Genomic DNA, 24007 nt, shown 5'->3' with positions numbered 1-24007 from the left:
CATGTCAGCCATGCTGTGGTGGTGACCTACATACAGAGTGGAGGAAGATTGGCACAGATGTTAGCTCAGGGCCAATCTTCCTCAGGGGGAAAAAACAATACAATGAGAACAGGAACACTTAAAAATCAAAAAGAAATGTTAGGACAAAAAAAAAATGTTGAGGGACAACTATAGATGAGGAAAATAGGCCAGTAAGATCCAAGAGACACATAAGGGGAATCTCAGAAGAAAACCAAAGCAAAGGGACAGAACGAGAACCAAAAATTATAATTCAAGAAAATTTCCTGAAATGAGAAAAGTTTAAACCATGTGATAAAGAGCACACTGCTCAGGAAACCAATCGCCAAAGACCAAAAATATGAGGCACGATGGGTGTTATATAAGGTGTAAGGTAACCAGGAGACAAAGGTTCTCAATGCCAAAATATGCACTAAAACCAACAGAGAGACAGCGAGTGTGGTGGTCTTACGGACCGGACGTGTGTGCCCCTCCAAAATTCCTATTTTGAAGCCCTAATTCCCCCCATCCCGCCCCCGCTCATGTGATGGTGTTCAGAGACAGGCCTTTGGGAGGTTGTTAGGGTTAGATGAGGTCATGAGGTCTTGAGGTCATGAGGTCATGAGGGTAGGGGCCACATGATGGAATCATTGCCCCCTTAAGAGGAGGCCAGAGAGATTGCTGTGCCGCGTGAGGACACAGCGAGAAGGCCACCGTCCACAAGCCAGGAAAAGAGCTCTCATAGGAACCAACTCTGCCGACCTTGATCTTGGACCTCCCAGCCTCCGGAACAGTGAGGAGAGAAATCTCTGTTGCTGACGCTGCCAGGCCCGTGGTGCCGTGTTTTGGCAGCCCAAGCTGACAGGTGGATCGTCTCTTGTCAACTAAGTGCCACCGCCACGCCCCTCCAAAGCTGAGAACTACATGTCCCAGAATCCCCTTCTCTGTGCGGCTCCTGGTAAGTTACCAATGAGAGGCATTTTCAAACAATGTGTAAGGAATACGTACAACAGAAACCATTATTCTCTAGACGTTGCGCCGACCAGATACAACAGCCTCACGAATGTCTCTGGGAGCTTCCACCCGGCCCTGTGTAGGAGTGGATCCCAACACTCCGGGCTCCTCCTCGCGCCCATGGCGGCCACAGCTTGACCTCTCCTGACCTCTGCTTCCCACCTGCTCCAGTGCCCCAGGCCGAAGAGACCAGGGACCACGTCCCGCATCCTCAGCCGCAGCCTCCCAGACCTTCACCACCGCCCCCCAGCCGCCCAGCTCCTCCTGCATCCATGCAAGCCCTGATTTCCATTTTCAGCCCTTTATTTCTGGAGTACACGTAGAGGTTCTGCGTTCCTGATCCAACTCAGGTGGACGCAGTTTCCTACAGCAGAAGTGGGGTCTGGAAAAACAGACCCTTAAAGATGTGAATGTGAAAACTGTCCTCTGGCTTGATTAGGTTTAAAGGCGTTTATTACCTCATTGCCAGCGGTGAACGGGACGCTGGTATTCATGTCCACACGCAGCCGAAACAGCAGCTCTGGTCTCTTCCTAAAGGGGCAGTGATTCCATCATGTGGCCCCTACCCTCATGACCTCATGACCTCATGACCTTGTCTAACCCTAACCACCTCCTAAAGGCCCGTCTCTGAACACCATCACATGGGCGGGGGCGGGATGGGGGGAATTAGGGCTTCAAAATAGGAATTTTGGAGGGGCACACACGTCCGGTCCGTAAGACCACCACACTCGCTGTCTCTCTGTTGGTTTTAGTGCATATTCACGTAGCCGAAACAGTTACCTACGTAAGCACCGTGAGTCACACGGGGTCAGGCGCCTACAGAGGGCGGGGCGTGGTGACATGTAGCTGTGGCAATAGGCTCTGAGAGGGAAATAGGGCACACCAGAGTGCAATTGCTGTGACGTTGGCTGGCCTCTTCCAACTACACGGGAGGATTTAGAGGAAAAAAACGGGAGCTCAAGCCTTTAAGTACCCAGCTCATGACCGAGCTATTAGGAACTCCCATTTCCGCCCTAAAAGAGCCCAGATCTCTTGAAGCCACAAAGCTGAGATTTCAGCAAAACCCAAACCCAAACTCTGACCCTGTGGGTGGCGAAGTTGCAACACAACCGTTGGAACTCGTGGCCACACAGCTTCTCCTCAGTTGAACTTGGGCCTCGATTGGGAAAAAGGGGGAACCCTCGACATGGGCACCGATTCCATTTGGAAGGATTCCCACGCGGCTAGGATGCTGACCCTCCGAACTCCACAGAACCCCTCTGGCTGGGAGAAGCAGCGCCTTGTCCCTCGCTTGGGGCGTCGGCTTGAGGAAACTCTAATGATTGGCCCTAAGGTGGACCCTTCCCCAAGTGGCTCTTGCCTCTAGATCTGCACCTAGAGTCCAATCACAGCACGCCCCGGGAGCACGGGGACAAAATCTGACTCAGGAAGATGTGGTATAGACAGGGCAAAAGAATTGACAGGCGTTTCCGGTTTCTCTTGGCGGAAACCTCAGGAATCTGTATGGGAACGGCCCCTACAGGTGTTAGCCCGGGATGGGAGGAACGTAATGTTGCTGGAAGAAATGGACTGCTTGGGTCAGGCTTTATTGTTTGCTATGCGGGCACTCGCCCAGGCTGGATCCAGCGTGTTAACTCGACAGCTGGGAGCGGCTCTAATCCTTCGCTCACCTCGTTGACTGAAATCTGGACTGAGTGGTGGCCCGTTCTGAACGAAGCTGAGGCCCCAGGACTTCCTCGGAAGATTGCAGTCTTTCAAGTTTGGCATTATTTTTTTTTTTTTAAGATTTTATTTTTTTCCTTTTTCTCCCCAAAGCCCGCAGGTACATAGTTGTATATTCTTCATTGTGGGTCCTTCTAGTTGTGGCATGTGGGACGCTGCCTCAGCGTGGTTTGATGAGCAGTGCCATGTCCGCGCCCAGGATTCGAACCAACGAAACACTGGGCCGCCTGCAACGGAGCGCGCGAACTTAACCACTCGGCCACGGGGCCAGCCCCCAAACTTTGGCATTATTGATATTTTGGGCCAGATAATTGTTTGTTGAGGGGGCTATTCCGGGGGACCGCTAGATGCTTGTAACACACCTCCTCTAGTTCTAACAACCAAAAATGTCCCCAGACGTTGCTAAATGTCCCCTGGGGACAAAATTCCACCTGGTTGAGAACCGCTGCTGTAGAGAAAGATATTCAAAGACTTGAGGGCACAGGAATGTTGGAGTGGATTGCTTACACACAGCCTACTTGCCCGTGGTCCCACTCTGCGCCCACGAGGGCCTGCAGCAAAGCGTGCAGAAATACACTGGGGGAAGGTCACAGCACGTGGAAAGGCTCTGGCTGTTCTGTCCGGGCCGGGAGTGACAGAGGGCCATGCTGCCCCTGAAATGGGTTCCTGAGTTCAGTGGGGATCATGGAACCCCAACGTGGGTTATGTTAGGTAGAAGGATATTGTTGTTTTCTATATTCAAAAGTTAAGTGTAGGTAACCACAATGAGATACCACCTCACACCCACTAGATGTTTACTGTGAAAAAAATGGAAAATAATAAGGGTTGGTGAGGATGTGGAGAAGTTGGAACCATTGTGCGCTGTTGGTGGGAATGTAAAATGGCGCAACTGCCATGGAAAACAGTATGAGAGTTCCTGAACAAATTAAACACAGAATTACCATATGACCCAGCGATCCTACTTCTGGGTGTACCCCCGAAAGAACTGAAAACAGAGGCTCAAAGAGGGATTTGTACTCCTATATTCACAGCAGCATTATTTGCAGTAGCTGAACTGTGGAAGCCAGCCACGTGTCCGTCAACAGACGGACGGAGGAAGAAAATGTGGTCCATCCACACAATGGAATATTACTCAGCCCTAAAAAGGAAGGAAGTTCTGACGCGTGCTACAACATGGATGATGCTGGAGGACACGCTGAGTGAAATAAGCCAGCCACCAAAGGACAAATACTCTAGGACTCCACTTATATGGGGTCCCTGGAGCCACCAAATTCATAGACAGAAAGTAGAACGGTAGGGGCCAGGGGCTGGGGGAGGGGAATGGGGACTCAGTGTTTAGTGGGGACAGAGTTTCAGTTTGAGAAGATGGAAAGTTCTGGAAATGGATGGTGGTGATGGTTGCACAACAATGTGAATGTGCTTAATGTACTGAACCATGCACTTAAAATGTTTAAATGGCAAATTTTATGTTAGGTGTATTTCACCACCGTTTTTTTTTTTAAAGATCCTGGAATTCCAAATTTTTTTAAAAGAGAAAAAATGACTTACACACACACACCAATGAGTGATCTGTTCAGCTGGCAGCTGGAACCAGACCTCAGGGGGAAATTCTAGATCAGACAGATGTACCAGGAGCTAAACAAGCTTGAGTTTTATCTGGGAAATAGCTACTTCTGCTAGAAAGTTCTGGAAACATGGATTCCCCCAAACAGAAAACGCCAGCCTGAGACCTCAGACTGAGAACAATTGCACTCTCTGTGATTTTGCACTTGTCCCGGGGAAAACTGTGACGCATGTATCAAGACATGTTCTCAATTTACTGGCACACGTGCACCGATGGCATGCAGAAATCCAGATGTCATCTTGGTATTTAGTGTGATGTCATCTCTGGCCTCCCTCCCTCCTGTTCCCCCAAATCAGGAGTAGGTTCACACCACCAGGAGGGGCTGACAGCCACCGTGCCTGCTGGCCATGGCTTGTCTCTTCCCTTCCCTCTCAAGCCACCCTCTCTGGGGCACCGGCCTGGTTTTGCAGGGTCGATGGTCACAATAACTCACTGATGCTGAGCTGAAGACTGGACCCTCAAAGCAAGGTGGCAGGGAATTCTCATAATTCCCCCTCCTCCTGTCTCATTTCCTCACTTCCATTTTGTGCTCCCTGGGATCATCACCCAAATAAACTGCTTGCACTCTCACAAAAAGTTAAGTATAGACGAAGGGCGGGTGTATGCACGGCAGAGGGACAAAGGGGTGGACTGTGTGGACCGCCTGCCGGCCCGGCGTGTTGCCTAAGGCTGGAGAGGATGTTTCTCTGAATCCTCTCCCGGAGTGAGGCTGGGTTAGAGCTGGCCAACGTGAAGAACTGGTGGCAAGATTTGGAAGGTGGAGTGAAGTGAGAGCCGGCCTTCTCGGGAGACCTGCCGACGTCTCCGTGAGCTGCTACTCCAGGCTCCTGGCGGCCAGATGCGGCGACTTCTCTGGCTTCTCCAGTTTCCGCACGCACACCAGGCTCCAGGCTGGTTAGTGACCGGTTCTCCAATCCTCTGGCTGGAGCCTCGCAGACTTCCACTCCCCAGCGCCACCCACATTCTGGTATTCAACCACTTGTCTCCCTTCTAGGATGACGTCTCTGTTTCCTGATCCAACTCTGAGAGAGAGACGGAGAGGGCAAGGAGGCAGGAGGGGGATGCTGCAGGGAAACCTATGGACTCAAATAGAAAAAAGCAGCATATCAACCAATGGACCCTGTTTGGATCCTGATTCACACCCAGAGAATTGTAAAAAGAAATAAATGAAAACAAGCAAATAAGTAACTTTGAATACAGACTGCATATTTATTAATTTTAAGGACATATTGTTCACTGTTTTTAGAAGTGATAATGGTGTTGTGGACTTTTCAAAGCTTCCTTATTTTCCATCCCTGCGCTGAAATGGTCACAGATCAAATGCTGTGACGTCTAGCATTTCCTCGGCGGGGGGCGGGTGTGGAGGGAAGGGAGCAGGGGTGCAGAGGAGCAGAGGTGAACTTGAAAGCTGGTATCACGGTAGGCCATGGGGTGTGCAGTAGGCAGGGCAGTGGAGTGACAGTGCTGGAGGGGTCCCCCCAGGCCGCGTAACCCACGCTAAGAAGTCTGATGTGTTAGCAGAACACACGACGGGACAGTGGGGAGGCAGGGGGTCCAGTGAGGAGTCCAGGCAGGAGGTGCCGGAGGCCTGCACCAGGGTGGTGGCCACGGAGAGGGAGAGAAGTGGACACAGTCGGGAAGCGTGTGGGCCTCAGGGAAGTGAGGAATTGGAAATTGGGCAGAGTCTCAAACTGGAGAGATTGGAAAACAGCCAAGGCCCTGTGCCTGGATCATCCTGACCTCAGGCTCCAGGAGGCAGCTCTGTACCTGGACTTGCAAGGGGCTCAAGGACCCACCCACCTCCCCAGCCTCATCACACACACCCTCCCACTCCTGCCTCGGCCACCCTTTCTGTTCTTCTGACACACAAATCCTTCCCCGCCTCAGGGCCTTTGCACCTGCTGTTCTTTGTCCTGGAATGCTTCCCTGTGAGCTCAGTGAGGAGCTAACTCCTTTTCCTTCCCCCTTCAGGTCTCAGCTCAAGCAGAAAGAGCTCCCAGCCTGCCCTCATGGAACAGGCCTATCCACCATCCTGTATGAGCTCCCCATTGCCGCTGTAACAAATGACCACAAACTTAGTGGCTTAGAACACGCACCATTATTCTCTTCTAGTTCCAGAGATCAGAAGCCTAAAACGAAGGTGTCGGCAGGGCTGGTTCCTGCTGGGGCCCCTAGAGGAGAATCCACTCCTCATCTTTTTCAGCTTTTGGTGGCGCCTGCATCCTTGGCTCAGGGCCCCTCCTTACATCACTCCAGCGTCCTTCTTCAGTCATTACATCTCCTCCTTGATCTCCGGAGCATCTTCCACCATCAAGTCTCACTCTGACCCTCCTGCCTCCACCTCATCAGGACCCTTGTGATTCCACGGGGTCTACGTCAATAATCCAGGTCATCTCCCATCTCAAGACGCTTAACCTCATCACATCTGCAAAGTCCCTTTGGCCAACTAAAGTCCCACATTCTCAGGATCCAGGGATTGGGACGTCAACATGTTTAGGGGCCATTGTTCAGCTTACATCACAACCCTCCTCTCCCCGTGCATCATTTTCCATCACCACCTGGGTGGTCTCCTCACGGCACTGATCCCTGTTGAATTCTTGTGTTCGTGTGTTTCTGCTTATCACCTGCTCTCCTCTCCCCCATGTCTGCTACTCCACACTTCTTTCCCCAGCGTCAACATGGTGGGTGCTCAGTAAATACGTGGTGAATGAAGATAAGAATGGACGGACGCGTGGATGGATGCAGGTATGATGGATGATGGATGGACGGATGTGTGGATGGATGCAGGGACGGATGGATGATGGATGGATTGATGTGTGGATGGATGCATGGATGATGGATGCATGGATGGATGCAGGGATGGATGGATGATGGATGGATGGATGGATGGACAGATGTGTGGATGCATGCAGGGATGGATGGATGATGAATGATGGATTAATGGATGCGTGCATGGATCCAGAGATGGATGGATGATGGATGGATGATGAAGGATGGAAAGTGGGAGATGGATGGATGGATGGATAATGGATAGTGGTAGATGATTGGTGGACGGATGCATGCATGCATGGATAAATGAACAAATGAATAGTTTCCCACACGCAGCACAAAGGAGAATGTAGGCTTCTGGGAGATTCCCAAGATGCACCTTCCATCATGGGTGGCCCAGCCTGGCTAGAAGAAGGGAAGGAAAGAGAAGAGGCTCCCACTCACCCTTCCCCATCAGGTAAGCCAGCTACACCTTAGAGTTGAAACCCAAGGGCCTCAGGAGTTAGCCCAGGAGACCCAGACCATGCACACATTTGCCTTGTCACTTGGAGGATCTTAACCGAGCAGAAGCGAGAGGGACCTGGGACCACACGGCCCTAAAGAGCCAGCTTAGCACCACAAAAAGGAATGAAGCAGTAACATATGCCACACCACGGATGAATCCTGAATTCATGATGCTGAGCGAAAAAGCCAGTCACCAGACTACAAAGTATGTGATTCCATTTCTACGAAAGCTCCAGAATAGGCAAATCCACAGAGACAGAAAATAGAGTAGTGGTCCCCAGGGGCTGGGGGTGGAGGGAATGGGGAGTGACTGCTAACGAGTACGGGGTTTCTTCTTGGTGTGACAAAAACGCTCTACAGTTAGATTGTGGTAATGGTTGCACCACTCCGTGAATGTATGGAAACCGTTTCACGGTACACTTTACGAAGGGGTGAATTGTTCGGCAGGTGAGCTATATCTCAGTAGACCTGCTGAGAAGAGAACCGCTCCACCAGAGCTGGCGTGGAAGGTGACGACGGGGCATGGAGCAGAGGTGACATCCAATGCCACCGCCTCCACCCCCACTCCGTGGTACAGCTGGGGGAACTGAGGCTCAATTTCCCTCTGTTTGTCAGAGGTAGAACCGGGGCAAGATCCTGGTTTCCGGAGCTCTCCTCGCATCTCGACACCTCCACGCCCAGTACCGGGATGTAGGCACAAAGGAGTCCCAGTCCCCAGCTCAGCTCCTGAGGTTGGGGTGGGGGGGGGGGGGTCCAGCAGATACACAGAGGTACTCCTTGGACCTCAGTTTCCTCATTTCCAGGATCTGGGCACCCTGCCGGCAGGGACCTTTATCTGCTTCGTTCACCAGCGGATTCCCAGGGCCCAGAACAGTGCCTGGCACACAGTGGGCGCTCAGCGACTGTGTTGGATGACTGTAAAATGGGGAGGTTGTGAGGATTAACTGACTCCGTCTGTGCAGGCCCTGCGTCACAAGACACACTGAGTGGTAGCCATAGTCGCTGTCGTTATCATCATCACACCTCTCCCCCGAGCAGATGGACAAATGGTCAGAGAGGTGAGAACAGGACAAGGACAGCGAGATCCTGGGCCTGGAGGGACCATTCAGAGCTGTCCGGCTTGGGGGCCTCATCCTCTGCCCCTTCTGCATCCCCTCAGCCTCCTCCAGCCCCTTATTCACAGTGCGGCCCACCTTTCTGCCTCAGGGCCTTTGCACAGGCTGTTTCCTCTGCTGGGAATGCCTTCTTTCCCCTTCTCTCCTGAGTCACTCCTGCCCGACTTTCCCCGTGGTTTCCATAGCCGCCTCCTCAGAGAAGGCGTCCTGATCTACCTGGCCCACCTGGCCCTGCACGGCTTGTGGTCAGGTGCAATTTTACACACGTTTTGGGTCTTCTGATTCTTGTCTGCCCTCAGGCTCGACATTGCTCCCTGAGGGCAGAGACCTTGTGTGTCCTGTTCCTCCGGCTGGAGCCAGGGCCCTGTGGCCAGCAGGGGCTCAGTGGACCCCTGCAGTGTGAGAGGGCCACGTCAGAGGCTCTGCTGTCCTGCCGGCTCAGAGGGGCTGCAGGAAGGCCAGTCCATGCCCCCCCATCATCCAGGGAGCAGAGGGGCAACTGTGGACCACCGAAGGGCCCGAGCAGGAGACAGCCCTGCCCAGAAGTGGCCTCCTGCCCCCAGGAACCTCCAGCAGAGGAGGGTCCCGGCCAGCATCTTCAGGAGGGGGTGTGGGGTTGGGTGCGGGACCAGAGAGTCCAGAGGTGTGGAGGGGGACACCTGATGGCGGGGTGGCGGCTGGTGGGAAGGCGAGGGCAGGCTGTGAGGGATCAGGGACCTTGTCTCCACGCCCGCCAGCACTGGGCGGGTCACCTCAGGCCTGAGCCCTAAGCCTTGCGGAGGGAGAGAGGGAGCGAATGAATGAACAGAGGTAGCGAATGAATGAACGGCTGGCGCCAGGCCCACTCTGAGCCCGGGGCAGCGTTTTGAGGCACACGAAGGATTTTTCTCCCCGGGATCCACTCCCTTCCTCACAGCTCCTCCGTGAATCATTATTTCTTCCCAGCTGACAGGTGAGGAAACCGAGGCACAGGGTCACCCAAGATTGGAAGCAGCCTCGGGAGGCCACGCGCCAGCCAGCCAGCAGGGGCCCCTCCACTGTCCCTGCGGGAGCAGGGCCTCCAGGCCTGCCCCCCACAGCCCCAACTCCCTGATCCCCGGGCAGGGGCGCTGGGTGGCCATGGGACGCTGCAAACCCCGGGCATGGGATGCCCTTTCCATGCACGAGCACCTCTCATTAGTTTCGAAAGAAACAAATTTCCAGACCAAATAAGGCAGCAGACTCCAGAGCCGTGGCCCACTTCGCACAATTCCTTTTAAGTGTCCAAATGCAATTACACTTGGAGCTCGCCCGGCCTCGGCCTTCCTCCCACCTCCCCGGGCCTCCTCGCGTAAACAAGCAGCCCAGCTGCGCCCCGGCTGGCCCAGCCCCCGGGGAGGAGGGGAGGTCACCGTGCCGCCCCGCTGTCTGCCCAGCCTCTCTCTCAGCCTCAGGGCGCGGCCCCTGAGCTTCAGCATCCAAGAGCCCTCCCCCTCCCCCCTCCCCCAAAACAAAGGCCCAGGAGACCAACTGGACCGTGCACGGCTGGCCTCTGCGCTCTGAGGTTCACACTTGGGCAGGACAGTGGGTTCCTCCACGGCAGGAGGCCCAAGCTCCCTGGCAGGTGTGGCGAGTTCTATGGGTTCTCTCCAAGATGCCCGCAGAGGCACCCACAATCTGGGCGCCATTTGCTCCCGCAGGGAAAGCACCAATGGGAATTCCCTTGGGCTCCCTGGGCCATGAGAAAGTTGGGCCAGGGCAGGGCCCTTCCCTGTAGCTCCCTGGGAAGCCACTACACACACACACACACAAACACACACACCCCATCCTCATGGCCACTCCCGGAGCTCCTGCACACCCCCAGGTTTTGGCTCGGTGCCCCAGAACCCTGCAGGGGCTCACGGGGCAGGGGGGCAGGGGGGCTGACTCATCCTCCCCTTGAGTGGCGCACACACCCGGTCCCACAGCCCACCAAATCCCCCCCGCGAGGCCCAGGCGAGGACTGTGATTTTCCACTTGCACCATCTGATTGCTATTAGGGCTGGGGAAAGGGAATTCCTGGTTCCATAAGCCCGCAGGGAGCCCTGGGCACATTCCAGGGTGGGAGGGGACAGCGGGGTGCCCCCCAGGGGGAGTCATCGTCCCTGTGCCAATTGTCCCTCTCAAAAGCACCTGCACCCCCTTCCGTGGAGCCCTCACCCCTGGCTTCTCTGTATCAGGCCTGAGTTTGTCTCAACCACCAGGTGGGACCCGCTCCCCACCAGCCCCGGGCGTGCCCACCCCGAACTGGCCAGTGGGAGCCGCTGGAAAGCACCAGGCGAGTGGCCGGCAGGCGCTCCCTCCTCGGGCAGCCTGCTGGAGCTGCAGGATGCAAGGGAGATTAACAGCTGGACTCGGGCCGCAGTGCTCGGGCCAACGTGACGTCACCAGGCGGAGAGATGAGCTCCCAGCGGGGCTCTGGGGGGGCTCCTGAGCGGGGCATTCCTTCCCGAAGCCTCATCCCGGCTCAGCCCCTCCTCCTCCTCCCTCCCCTCCCCCTCCCGCCGGGCCTGGAATTGGGTTTGGGGCGGGTTCTGCTTCCAAAGGCATCTCCTCCCGCGGCAGGCGGCAGGCGAGGGCTCTCCTCCACTTGGAGCTCGCGTTGTCCGAGGCTCGGGGCAGAGCTCTCCGCTGGCGCGCTGCCCCTTGGGTCAAGGCCGGAGGTGGGCGGCCACAGGAGGAGCCCTCTACGGAGGGGAGGCCTCTGAGGATCCGGACAGCTGCAGGTAGCTCGGCGGGCCCCGAGCCCAGGGGAGGGCGCGCGGGGACGCGGGGTTGCAGGGCGAGGGCCAGGTAGGGAAGGAGAATGTGGCCGGTGCCTCTGGGGTTGGCAGCTGCCCCCAGAAATCAAACGCCCCCCCCCGCCCCAAGCAGGGAGTCCTGGGACCCCAGAGCAAGGCTGTCACTCGCCAGAGGACCTCCTGCAGCCCTCCCGAGGCTCCGGGAGTCCCAGGAACACGGGGGGACTTTGCAAGTCCCCCTCCTGGGTGGCAGGCCCTGGGATTCTGGCAGTGCCTGACCCCCAAGCAGTCCTCCCCTTCCAGCTCCTGCTCTGTCCTCCTGGGGGTGGGGGCTGCCCCTCTGTCCCTCCCCCACCCTCTCCAGCCGTCCAAGCGTGCTTTCTGGAAGGGCGGGAAGGGAACACCCAGCGGGCAGCATCCCAAGCATGGGGAGATGGTTCCCACTGCTCTCCTCTCCCGCCATCGGCGCTGAGCTCGGGCAGCCGTGGGGCCGGCCCCGGGGTAGGGGGACACGGAGGGACCAGCCTCGGCAGCCACAGGAGGTTGGGCTGCTGCGTCCCACCTTCTCCCAGGTGCTGTCATTGTTCCTGAGAGTTCTGGAAGGTCTCGCTCCCCGCCCCCCCCCCCCCGCCCCCGCCCCAGATAAACCTCTTAGACCCAAGCTGTGTGCAGGGTTCTCAGGGAGCCTAGAGAGAGAAACACAGGCTCGGCGCCCTGGGGGAGTGACAGCTGCAGGCTACCTCAAGGCCAGCACTCTCAGGCCAGGCCCCGGTGGCGGCCAGGCCAGAGCAAGGCAAGGGGCTGGGAAAGCGGCTTGAGAATCGGAGTCTGACGGTTCCCATTTCCCACGTGGGCCTCACAGAGGACAGCCTTGCCTAATGGCCTTGAGGTCCCCGAATTCGTTTGGGGCTGGGTCGAGGTGGAGTGGGGGTGACAGGAGAAGAGCAACGTCCTGAGGTCCAGGCAGCAGGAGGCAGACAGGCGGCCAGGGGCAAGGTGGGGGGGGTGGGGGGGCATTTGGGAGGCTTGTGTTTTGAAGGGAGGGTCAGGAGTGAGCTGAGCTGGCGGCATTTTTGTCTGCTTTACAGGAGTGCTGGCTCTGTCATAGGCCAGATCCTGACCTGAGGAGTGCACACACTCACACACCCCATACACGTGTCACACACATGTCTTTCCACGGCCCATGTGGGGTCCACTTGGCTTCCAGATCTCTCTGCACGAATGCAGCAGCTTTTCAGATTGCCTGTCGACAAGGCCAGGCCAAGGGCTCAGAGACACACAGGGACACCCGCACATCGAATCAATCAGCAGAGGTGAGGTCGCGCCCAGCCACGGGCCCAGCCCCAGCCCCAGACCAGCATCATGGGCAGGCCCCAGCCGGCTGCCCTTGGGGGGCACCTGGGTGGTGGGCATCTAGCCTGGCAGAGGTGAAAGGGCAGGTCCTCCAGAGGCAGGACATCCCAGGAGGCCAAGCCTGGGGCCCAGCCCCAGCGGTCGTGTGCCTCTGGACGGGCCTCTGGGAAGAGCAGGAACAGTGTGGGTGGGGTGGACCCAGGGCCAGGAAGGATGGGGTGAGGTGGGTAGTTCTGGGGCTGCAGCCACAGAGAAAGCTTGGGCCAGCCCCAAGAGGTGGAGAAGCATGAGGCCTGTCGGTGGCAAGGGGGACACAGACCCAACCAGAGTCAACATTGAGCGGGGCCGGGTGCGGGGGAAGGCTACACGTGCAGACCGCAGCCTCCCCGGCTCTCTGCAAGCACGCAGCACCCGAATCATGAACTCTCTCGCTTATTCTCGGGCACAAGAGCTCCCGCCGCGCAGGAAGCTGCCCTGGGGCACTGGTGCGAGGCCCCCACGCCGTCACCCGCCTGCGGGGCGCGCACGCGTGCTCGCCATCGCCGGGAAGGTGCAGGGCCGAGGGGCGCAGGCATGGGCCGGGGACGCGCAGGGAGCCACGCCGCCGGTCGGCCCCGAGTCTTCTGCGCGCCCTCCCCCGCCCGCGGCCGAAGGGTTAAAGCAGGGGGGCGGGCCACCGCGCGGACGGCCACCCATTCCAGCCAATGACGGGCGCGCCTGCCTGGGCCCGCCCTGCTGGAGGGGATCGAGGGGGCGCGCGTGGCGAGGGCGGGCGGGGCAGGAAGGAATTCCGAGGGAGGTGAGCCCGGCGGTGCTGAGCTCTCCTCCAGGCGCAGGAGGGGCCAGGAGCCTGGCTGTGCCCCGCAAGACCTCTTCTCCACTCACAGCCTCAGTTTCCCCACCTTCACAGTGAGAGGCATGGGTGCTTGCCTGCGGCGGGCAGAGCCCAGGTTGGGGGACAGGAGTCAGTTCAAGGGGACCAGGGGCAGGCAGACCAGGAAGCTCTGCCCCACCAGGGTGGACCCGTCTCCTGCAGGGGCAACCCCTTCTGGCCTGTCCCCCTCCCTGGCCTCCCGACCTGCAGTCCTGGCTGAGTTGCCCGAGCTCCAGCCTGGAGCCCGGGGAACCCCAGCGGCCTCCTGGCTCACCCCCTCCAGCAGTTCCTTCTTCCCCAGCTCTCTAGTCCTGAAGATACACCAACCTCCCAAATTGCAGCGTGTGCCGTGGTTATGGCCGTGCCGCTGGGGGGGTGGGGGGGGGGGCCTCACCTCCCTGAGCCTGGTGCCCCCATCCTAGGGGCTTGATGAAACCTGACTCACAGCTGGTACTGAGGTCCAAACCGGGATGCTGGGTGTAGGCCGCTGGCACAGGGCCCAGATCCCAGCTGGTGAGGACAGTGATGCTGGTGACGACTGTCCTGCCTTCCTGTAGGGGAAAGACCAGACACCTTAGCATGTTACAAACACAAGGCCCAGCCAAAGCCCTCCTCTTCCAGGAAGGCTTCCTGCCTTGTGGGACTGACCGCCCAGAACCCCTGTCTCACCCTGGGGCCGAGCACAAAGGAAGAGCCCAGGAAATGTGTGTGGCTCATTAAATGCCTCTCTCTGGAAGCCCTGTGGCTCCAGAAATCTCCCAGACCCAGCGAATCAGGGAAGGGGAGGGGCTTCTTCCCCAGTGAGCTGCAGTCGGCATCCAGCATCAGCAGGGGTGCGCATGAGGAGCCCCGGCCCAAGGGGGCAGTGCTCTCTGCCCTGGACTCTGCAGGACAGTCCCTGTGCCTCCCACACCACCCGCCTGTGAGGGAGCCAGGTGATTGCTTGTCAGCCTTTCCTCTAAGGTGACACCCCCAGGGACCTGGGGACAGGGGTCTGGGAGGGGACGGAGAACACTGCTGCCCTGATGCGACCTTTCCGCCTTTGCCAGGTCCGGTGAGCTGCACACAGAGCCGTGAGGAGTCTGGACTCACCAGCCCTGGAGATGGCGGGAAACTGCTCCTGGGAGCCCCATCCCAGCAACAGGAACAAGGCAGGTGCTGCTGGGCAGCTCCCGGCACTGGGTGCCCCGTGGGTGTGGTGGGTGGGGGCAGACCCAGCCCAGCGTCTCACACACGCAGACACCCTCTCTGTCACCCAGGCTCCGTGCTATCACTCGGGACTGACGGGCGGGCAGCAGAGCCCCTCTGGGCTGTGTGGCCAGGCACCGCTTACCAGGTCCCTCAGGTCCCCAATGTCCTCGTCACTGAAGCAAGCACGGGGGACTGGCCACCCTCAAGTCTCCGGTGCAGACCTTGGGGGTGTCTGTTACCAGCCTTGGGAGGCCTCGCTCCATCTCTTCCCTCCCAGATGGAGCGGTCAGCTACTTCCCACGGCCAGGCCCTGCCAGGAGGTCCCCCAGAGGGAGGCTGCAAGGTGGCCCCAATGTCACTTGCTCCCCAGAGTGTTGCCCGCCCTGGGCCATCCCGCTAGTGTTGCCCAAGGCCAGAGTCCACCAGTCACAGGTCACCTCCGGTCTCCAGGCACCAGCCGCTGTGGCTGACTCTGACGGCCCAGCAGGCTGACCCACCCTCCCTACCTGCCCCCACTGGCCACCTACTTCTCTGAGGCCTTTGGAAACTGGAATTCCCTTCTGAATCCTACGCAAAACACTCTCAAGTTGGAAGGACCCATCGAGTTTACCTAGTGCGACCTCTTCCACATTTGGGGAAACTGAGGCTGACACCAGCATATTAACTGCACTGGGGTGAGCCCAAACGTGGGGGCAGAGCAGGCACTCCTGCTCAGGGCCCTGAAATCCCGTCCACGGCACTTCCCCATGGTGCCTGTGGGCCTTTCCTGCTCCCCATGGTGACCACTGCAGAGTGGCAGCCACAGGAGGCAGAGATGGGACTGGCTGGGGGGTGGGGGTCTCCAGGAATCCCCAGAGAAAAGACAGCACCCAGGGCGGGGGTGCAGGCTCCAGAGCAGGCATTTTACAAGGCGGTATGTGGCTGGTGATGGCGGCTACACGCCCAGTGACTCACCCAGCCGTCCCGCTCTGACTCTGAGGAGGCGATTGCAGACTTTTTTCCAGGCTGCAGAGGCAGCGAACGATCTGATCTGTCGGATCCAGGCCCTGCGGCCCAGTTCCCTCCCGTCTTAGGAGTGTCTGGGTCTGGCTCCCCAGCTGACAGGAGCCTACTCTGTGGCCTGGAGTGGTCAAGCCACCAACAGGAAAGGCTGGGGGTCAACAGACAGACAGAGATGCCAAGCCAATAAATGTAGTTGGAAGTTGATGGCTGTGTGTCTCACCCGCTTAAAGTGCTTGCTCTGACGTCACAGAGTCTCCCCAAAGTTGTGCCAACATCCTTCGGTCTCTGCTTGCAGAGTCCCCTTGACCCGAGCCAGGCCAGTAGGTCCCTCCCCTGATTAGGGGAAGAGCGTGGGGGTCAGGCCTAGCTTTTCAGGCCCCAGCTTTCTGCCCGAGCTTGGGGCCATCTGGAAGGTGGCAGAATTGTCCTGTCTCAAGAACCTTCTGGGAGAGTCGTGACCCGTGGGAACTGATACTCGCATTGGCGGGGGAGGGCCAGGACCCGGTTCAGGCTCTGAGGGATGGAGTGCTGGGATGGATTATTGATGTCTGCCAGGGTGTGGGAAGGGACGTGAGTGCTCTGGGCGGCCTTGACTGCTTGGAACTCAAGGTCAAAAGGGACAGCCTGAGAACCGAATCCAGCTTGTGTGGTGTTGTGTTTGGCCCACGCAGTGTTTTTTTAAATGTGAACATTTAAAGATCAGGGTAGTTCACATTACCATCTGCAGTTCTGGCTTCTCTGGGAAAGGGGGTCAGGATGCTCAACGGCTCGGCCCGACTGGCCCCCCAGTGCCTGCTTTGCTCAGGGCCGGTGCCTCTGGTTTGCGCCCCGCCCCCCCCACGCCCCCGCCAGTCTTGTCCCTGGCCCACCTTCATGCATACAGGTGCCAAACCAGACGTGGCAGGCAAGAGTGACATTCAGCAGGACACACCATAACAGCCAGGCCAGTCGTTCAAATACTGAAGTGCTTCCTATGGCGTGAAAAATAGCCACTAACTTAACTGTGTTCCCCTCCCCAGGGACCCCCCAGGCCAGATCCAGTTCCCTCACCATTCAGAAACCCACGGGTCACCCTGGCCCAGCAGGAGGCTGCCTCCGGTTCCCAGGGTCTCTCTTTGATCCCACTCTGGGACAGGGTCCTGCTCCGGCTGGGGCCAGGGTCCACTTTTTGGGTTTTGTTTGGGTTTGGGTTTTTTTTTTTTTGTAACTTACAAGTGATTTTATTGTTTTTAATAAATATTTTCATGTTTTAGTGTGAAAAATCACAAGTATACAGAAAATCTGCGAGAATAGCACAGCATGCCCCATACTTGCTTCCCCGATTCATTCATATTATCCTTTTGCCACATGTGCTTTCTCTCTATGGATCTCTTGGTAGCTAGACTTTCTTTCCCAGAACTATTTAAAAGTAAATTGCAGACACCAAGTCCCTTTGTCCCAAAGAGACTGTATTCTCTAAGAACGAGGACATTCCTGCACATGGCCACAGTGCGTTTTCCTGTTCGTAGAATGTGACATTGACGCAATGCCACCATCCCCACCTAGTTGATATTCACATTTCCCCAGTTGTGCCAATAATAGCCTCTAGAGCAATGGTTAGGTCCACCATCAAAGCTAGGATGGCAGCCCTGCGTCTCCTGGGCGTGCGTCTCTTTCCATCTGGAAAGGTTCTTCAGTTCTTCTTTATCTTGCATGACACAGACATTTTTGGACCACTTCCCTTCTGGCAGGTGGGCAGGCCGGCGCCCGAATTAGGGCCTGATTATTTTCACTCCTGCAGGCCGCTAGCTCCACTCTCTGGGACACAGAGTGACATCACGGTGTGCAATCAGGGCTGTCCTGCTCCAGAGCCAGGGGCTCCACGGGTCTGTAACCAGGCCCAGCACACACCTGGAAGCAGGTGTGGGTTTGGGGGTGGGGCCCAGCTGGCCTCACCGGGGTCTTCCCTGTGCACCTACGCAGATGTGTCCCGGTGTGAGCGAGGCCCCAGAACTCTACAGCCGCGGCTTCCTGACCATCGAGCAGATCACCATGCTGCCCCCACCGGCTGTCATGAACTACATCTTCCTGCTCCTGTGTCTGTGCGGCCTGGTGGGCAACGGGCTGGTCCTCTGGTTCTTCGGCTTCTCCATCAAGAGGAGCCCCTTCTCCACCTACTTCCTGCACTTGGCCAGCGCCGACGTGGGCTATCTCTTTAGCAAGGCCGTGTTCTCCATCCTGAACACAGGCGGCTTCCTGGGTGCGTTTGCCGACTACATCCGCGCCGTGTCCAGGATCCTGGGGCTCTGCATGTTTCTCGCCGGCGTGAGCCTCCTGCCGGCCATCAGCTCGGAGCGCTGCCTGTCGGTCATCTTCCCCGCCTGGTACTGGCGCCGGCGGCCCAAGCGCCTGTCGGCTGTAGTGTGCACCCTGCTCTGGATCCTCTCGCTCCTGGTCACCAGCATCCACAACTACTTCTGTGTGTTCCTGGGCCGCCAGGCCTCTGGGGCGGCCTGCAGGCACATGGACGCCTTCCTGGGCATCCTGCTTTTCCTGGTGTTCTGCCCGCTGATGGTGCTGCCCTGCCTGGCGCTCATCCTGCACGTGGAATGCCGGGCCCGGCGGCGCCAGCGCTCCGCCAAGCTCAACCACGTCATCCTGGCCATGGTCTCCATTTTCCTCGTGTCCTCCATCTACTTGGGGATCGACTGGTTCCTCTTCTGGGTCTTCCAGATCCCGGCCCCCTTCCCCGAGTACGTCACCGACCTGTGCATCTGCATCAACAGCGGCTCCAAGCCCGTCGTCTACTTCCTGGCCGGGAGAGACAAGTCACAGAGGCTGTGGGAGCCTCTAAGGGTGGTCTTCCAGCGGGCCCTGCGAGACGGCGCCGAGCTGGCGGAGGCCGGGGGTGGCACGCCCAACACGGTCACCATGGAGATGCAGTGTCCCTCCGGGAACGCCTCCTGAGAGCCCAGCACCTGGAGAGGAGGCAGAATCCAGGAGCAGCCTGTGGCCTCCAGAGACCCTTTCCCGCAGGACAGGAGCTGGGCAGCCGCCTTGGTGCCCAAGGGCAAGGAGAAAAGTCTGCTTCCCACACTCCTGCCTCCTTCTCCCTGGGCGAGGCTCTGGGGTGGCCAAGGGACCGAGCAACCACCTGCAAACAGAGCCCATGGCCCCGCTGGGCTCTCCCAGCCATACTCCTCCTTCAGTGACCCATTATACAGAAATTGTCCCAGGCAGTGGGCCAGGTGGTGGCCTGCAGGCTGGTGAGGCAGAGAGCAGGGGTCACGCAGCCCCGTCCGACTCCTGCCCCTGTGGTCAGCCCTCCTTGGAAATGACACAGCTGGCACCATCGCCATCCAGCCAGCAGCTTTGTCCCCGCCACTGGGGCACTTGCTCTTCCCATTGCATCCTCTCAAGGCAACATGAGCGAGCAGACCCGAGGGAATGGTGCTTTCTGGGAGAGGGTACTGGCGACCCGCCCTGGGGCTCCGCCTTTCTGCCAATGATGTCCCGCCCCGGCCCCCAGATGAATCCTCTGCTGACTTTCCTGGGACAGTCTTGGTCATGGCGAGTGGCTGGAGACGGAAGGGACCTTCGGCCAGCTGGGGTGGGTCACTCTCTTTTCGGACTCCATGCCCGCCAGCTCCAGCAGCCTCCGGAGTGCACGGTGTGTCCGAGCTGCTGTCCACCCGGTCCTCAGGGCTCCAGGCTCCAACCCCCACCCGAAAGTGGGCACTGGCTCTCCCTGGCCCCCCAGCCCACCTGCAAGCCCCGCGGCCCCGCGTAGCCGGAGCAAGTTTGATGAGAGACCATAAATGTGTATCAATAAACGTTTTATATCTTGCACTGAAGAAGCCTCTGCCCTGTGTCCTGTCCGGGGTCTGTTCCCACCATGAGGACGCCCTGGGGCAATGGGAGACTCCGAGGGAGCCTTTCCTGCCGCACCCCGTCACCCTGCTCAGCACCCAGCTCCTGCGCCTCTCTCCTGCTGTCTGTCTACACCTCGGGGTGCTTCCTCTCCTGGTAGAGTGTCCACTCCTCGGGCAGAGGGAGCTTTGGTCAGCCACATTGTTCTGTGCCGGCTCACGCCAGTGCCACCCTTGCTCACCCACCGCAGCCCCTGCTCCCCTGGGAACCTGGGTTCCCGCCCCCACCCCCCACCTCACTGCATGCCAGGCCTGTGCCGCTAACATGGTCCCTGCACGTAGGTGCGCAGTGTGTCCACACAGAGCCCCCCGGGGCGGGCAGCTGCATCATCTCTTACTGCTCCCCTCTCCCCCGACCTCTCAGGAGGCAGGGCTGGCCTCCCTGCGCCCGGCACCTCCCTGCTTCCCACAGTTGGCTGGAGCCCGCCTCCAAGGAGCCTGCCTGGAGAGAGACGGCCTCCAGCAGGGCTGGGCTGGAGGCTACCTGACTGCACCCCCGCTCCCATCAGTCAGCCCCTGGAAAGGCCCACCTTGGGCTCCTGCTGTCCAGCCTGGGACCTGCTCACTGCCTGGGGCCGAGAAGAGAGCAGGGCAGAGGCTGGGGGCCCAGGTCAGGAGCAGGGCCCTCCCCTGCACAGAGCCAGGAGAGGGGCGGAGGGCGGCTCTCCGAGCTCCGGCCAGGAGGCATGGCTGATGGCGGGAACTGTCCATCGAGGGCACAGCACCGCCAGGGCCGGCATTCTGCTGCAGACCCTGGGCCCACACTGTCTCACCCTGGGGGCCCCAGAGCAGGGGCTGCAGCGCCAGCCTCTGGTGGATGGACCCCCAAGGGCATTTCCTTGGTGACTGGCCCCCAGACAGCCCAACTCATCCCTCCTGGCCACCCCTGCGGCCACTGCACCAGAGGTCTCCTTTCTAACAGTCCCAGCCACTCCTCCCAGCAAGGCCACGGCTCTGCAGAGAGGGGACCCCATGTGGTCCGGAGGCGGAGTTTCCAGGAGCTTCAGGTGATGGAGGTCGGGGTCCCACCCACTCCCCTCCCAGCACGGGGGCTGCCCCCTCCCCATCCTTGCCTGCCCTCCCCACACCAGTCAGAGAACCTCAGAGGAGCAGAGTTGGAGGCCACCCATCTGACACTTCTGGGGACTCTGAGAAGCCAGGTGGGGTGCTGAGGACACATGTGAGGGAGCGGGGTCAGGACCCATCCACCTCGAAGTTTCTACCAGGAAGAACACAGCCTCCACACAGGCAGAAATGCCTCCCAGGCCTGAAGGTGGCCAAGGCGGCCGTCTGGGGGCCTGGCTCCTCACGGCCCGGTGAATCGCAGTCCTGGGAGTTCATCCCTTCCTCAGGAGCCCCCACCCCAGGCCTCCAGCCCTGAGCCCTTTGTGGGGAGCTGCCTCCCAGGAGCTTGAAGGGCCCCCCCCTGCCTGGGTCCAGCTGCCGCGGCTCAGACCCAGGCCCGGCGGGCAGACGGGCAGCCCTCCCCCACCGCCAGGGCCTGGAGGTCAGGGAAGATGCTGGGCCCATAGATGAACATGCATCTGCCTTTAGCGGGCGCGGGGCCTGGGAGGGTGGGGGGTGAGCGCTAGGTTCGGGTTTCTCCCCGCCTCTCAACCCTTCTCCTGCACTATCACTACGGTTTTGCTAGGGAGCAGCCTTCCTTTCCCGGCCCCATCCCACAGCCCCGGGAGGATTCCCGCACCTCCTGTCCGCGCGCTGGACCACCTCACTCTGAGCTAACGGAGGGAGATGGCACAGAGGATGGCAGGAGCAGAAGCAGCTGGCCCTCCAGCATCTTCTCTTCCCTCCCTGGTATTTAATTATTAAAGAGGGCCAGGGCGGGGTTATCCCCTGCCCCGACCCACCAGGAGGCACAGCTGGGCCCCCAGCGCCCCACCCAAGCCTCCTTCTTTCTGGGGGTCTGTCTGGTAAAGGCAGGAAGCGCAGGACATCCGAGCAGCCCAGATTGTCACCCTGACACTGTCTGGAGCCAGGGGTCTGGCCGTGTCCCCGACAGCTGCTGGTCAAGAGAAGAGCAGAATTAAGATTCAGGGAGCGGGTATGGCCGTTCCGCCTAAGGAGGTTCTAGGGAGCTAGAAGGAGTGCTGTCTCCCTGCCCAGGACTTGCTGCCACCACAGGATGTACAGGGTGGGGTGAGGGGTGACAGGACGGGGGTGGGGGCCACCACCTACTAGCCATGGGTCCTTGGTCCCGCTGTGCCTCAGTTTTCTCTTGTACTACAGTTAGGCATCAGGGACTAGGTGGCAGGAAGGGAGAGGGTGGCCAGCGAAGGAGGGACATTCACGGGAACAGCCTATCCCAAGCGCCAGTGGTTGGGGCAGTGACTGCCATTATTGAGCACCGACTGTGTACAGTGGGCCCTGGGCAAAGAGCTCCATGTCCAGATCTCGTTGAGTCTTCACAGCAGGGCTCCGCGGCACAGCCTGAGAGCGCCTGCTGCCGGAGCACCGATGGAGCTCCTCGTCCAAGCTCAGTCCCGCTGGGTGGACAGCGCTGGTGAGAGCCCCTAGTCACCACCCACAGGCTCCAGCACAGTGGCGGTCCTGTTCCCCTGGAAGCTCGGGCCTCCCACCTTTGTGTTTCCCACCAGCAAAGCATTGGGTGTTGGGGTTCAGGGAGATGCATGGAGTAGAGAAGACACGCCCATCACGGCCACAGGACACCCCAGCCGGGCCTCGCTGGATTTCACAGTGGATGGAGACCAAAGGACAGGACGGCCCGGTTTCAGGCGTCGGCATCTGACGTGGGGAGGGGGTGGGAAAGGGACTTGAGCTCTACAGAGAGCATAGCACATGGCCAGAGCTGGCGCCTCTCCCCATCTTCATCCTCCATCTTAGTGAGAGGAGACGGAATGTCTCTCTGGCACGGGCCCAGCTTTCCCGAATCTCCTGCCAGCTGTGGTTTTAAGATAACTGGGGTTTGCTATTTTATGCCAGAATTTTGCCAAGATCTTTTTTGCATCTGCACAGCTTGGTTCAGAACCCTCCCAGGATCCAAGGGGTTCATCTAGAAGGCGGGACGGAGAGATGGTTTCATTTACGGTCCAGCCTCTCGGTACACGGGGAGAAGCCCGGGACGAAGGAAATGTGCCCTTCGTCATGTTGGTGACGGGCCGGGAAGCCAGGCAGCATGTTACAGAGATCTTCCCGAATCAGGACGACCGAGAATGCAAGTGCAAAATTATTATATTTTAAGCCGGGGGGGCTGGAAAGAAGCCCGTAGAGGCTTGGAGAAAACAACACGGCACAGTTCGCAGAATTAAAACTCGTGGAAAACTCTGCTTCGGTGACTCAGAATGCCAGCGCGAAGTTTCCTGGCAGCTCAGGAAGAGGCTTACCAACCAGGCTGACTTTTTTAAAAATCTTGGTAATTGATCTAATTGCGGTCTAATTTACATACGATAAAATACACCCATTGAATGTGTAGTTCAGTGACCTTTGACCCACGTATGTATGCCCGTGTCATCACCAAATCAATATATAGAGCGTTTCCCTCCCCCGAAAAAGAACATTTTCATCACTCCCAGCTGAAGTTTCCTAGTGCCCCAGGGCATCCAGCCCCTAACCCCGCCCCACACCGTTCATCTCTGCTTTAGGAAGCTCGGCCTGTAGATTACAGATTCATTTCATAGGCACATTTGTATACGGTGTCAGCCAGGACCTTGGTGACAAGTAACAGAAACCCGAGATCAGTCCAGCTTGGGGGGTGAGCGTGGGGGTATCTGTGTGTCCAAGGGAATTTCCTTGCATACCAGGGACGTTCCAGAAGTGATTTTCATTTCAGACATAGTTGGATCCAGGGCCTCGAATCATGTTCTCCAAGTTCTCTTTTCTTCCTGCTTCTCATTTCTGCTTTGTCTGCGTTGCATTTGTTCTCAGTAAATAAACTCAGTGGCAGGTACCCAACGGCTCCCAGTTTACATTTGACGGATTCAGCAATCCCAGCAGAGAGACACTCTCTTCCAGATAATTCTAACCGAAGGACCGAGGATTCTGCTCTCTGGCCAGGCGCCAGTGACACGCCCTCCCCTGGGTGGGGAGGTGGGGACCGGGGATGGAGGAGGCCCCCGCCCTGTCTCACCAAACGCAACAGGCTGAGAGCTGGGAAGAGGGGAGTTCAAGGTAAAACCAGGTGCGCTGGCAGGAAAAGG

At 58.5% G+C, this 24007-nt stretch overlaps 1 protein-coding gene across 8 annotated transcripts; it reads left to right on the top strand.

Moving 5' to 3' along the window:
* The first annotated feature begins 11029 nt into the window (after positions 1–11029).
* Positions 11030–19754, top strand: MRGPRF (MAS related GPR family member F). Of its 8 annotated transcripts, XM_070228441.1 has the most exons (5): positions 11340–11489; positions 12593–12817; positions 14353–14666; positions 14781–14882; positions 17887–19752. In XM_070228441.1, the coding sequence occupies exons 4-5, from the start codon at positions 14835–14837 to the stop codon at positions 18868–18870; spliced, it is 1032 nt and encodes a 343-aa protein (XP_070084542.1). In that variant the 5' UTR covers positions 11340–11489; positions 12593–12817; positions 14353–14666; positions 14781–14834; the 3' UTR covers positions 18871–19752.
* Positions 19755–24007: the final 4253 nt, after the last annotated feature.

This window comes from Equus caballus, chromosome 12 (assembly GCF_041296265.1).
Source record: "Equus caballus isolate H_3958 breed thoroughbred chromosome 12, TB-T2T, whole genome shotgun sequence".
NCBI lineage: Eukaryota > Metazoa > Chordata > Mammalia > Perissodactyla > Equidae > Equus > Equus caballus.
This window is presented reverse-complemented; position numbering and strand designations above follow the sequence as displayed.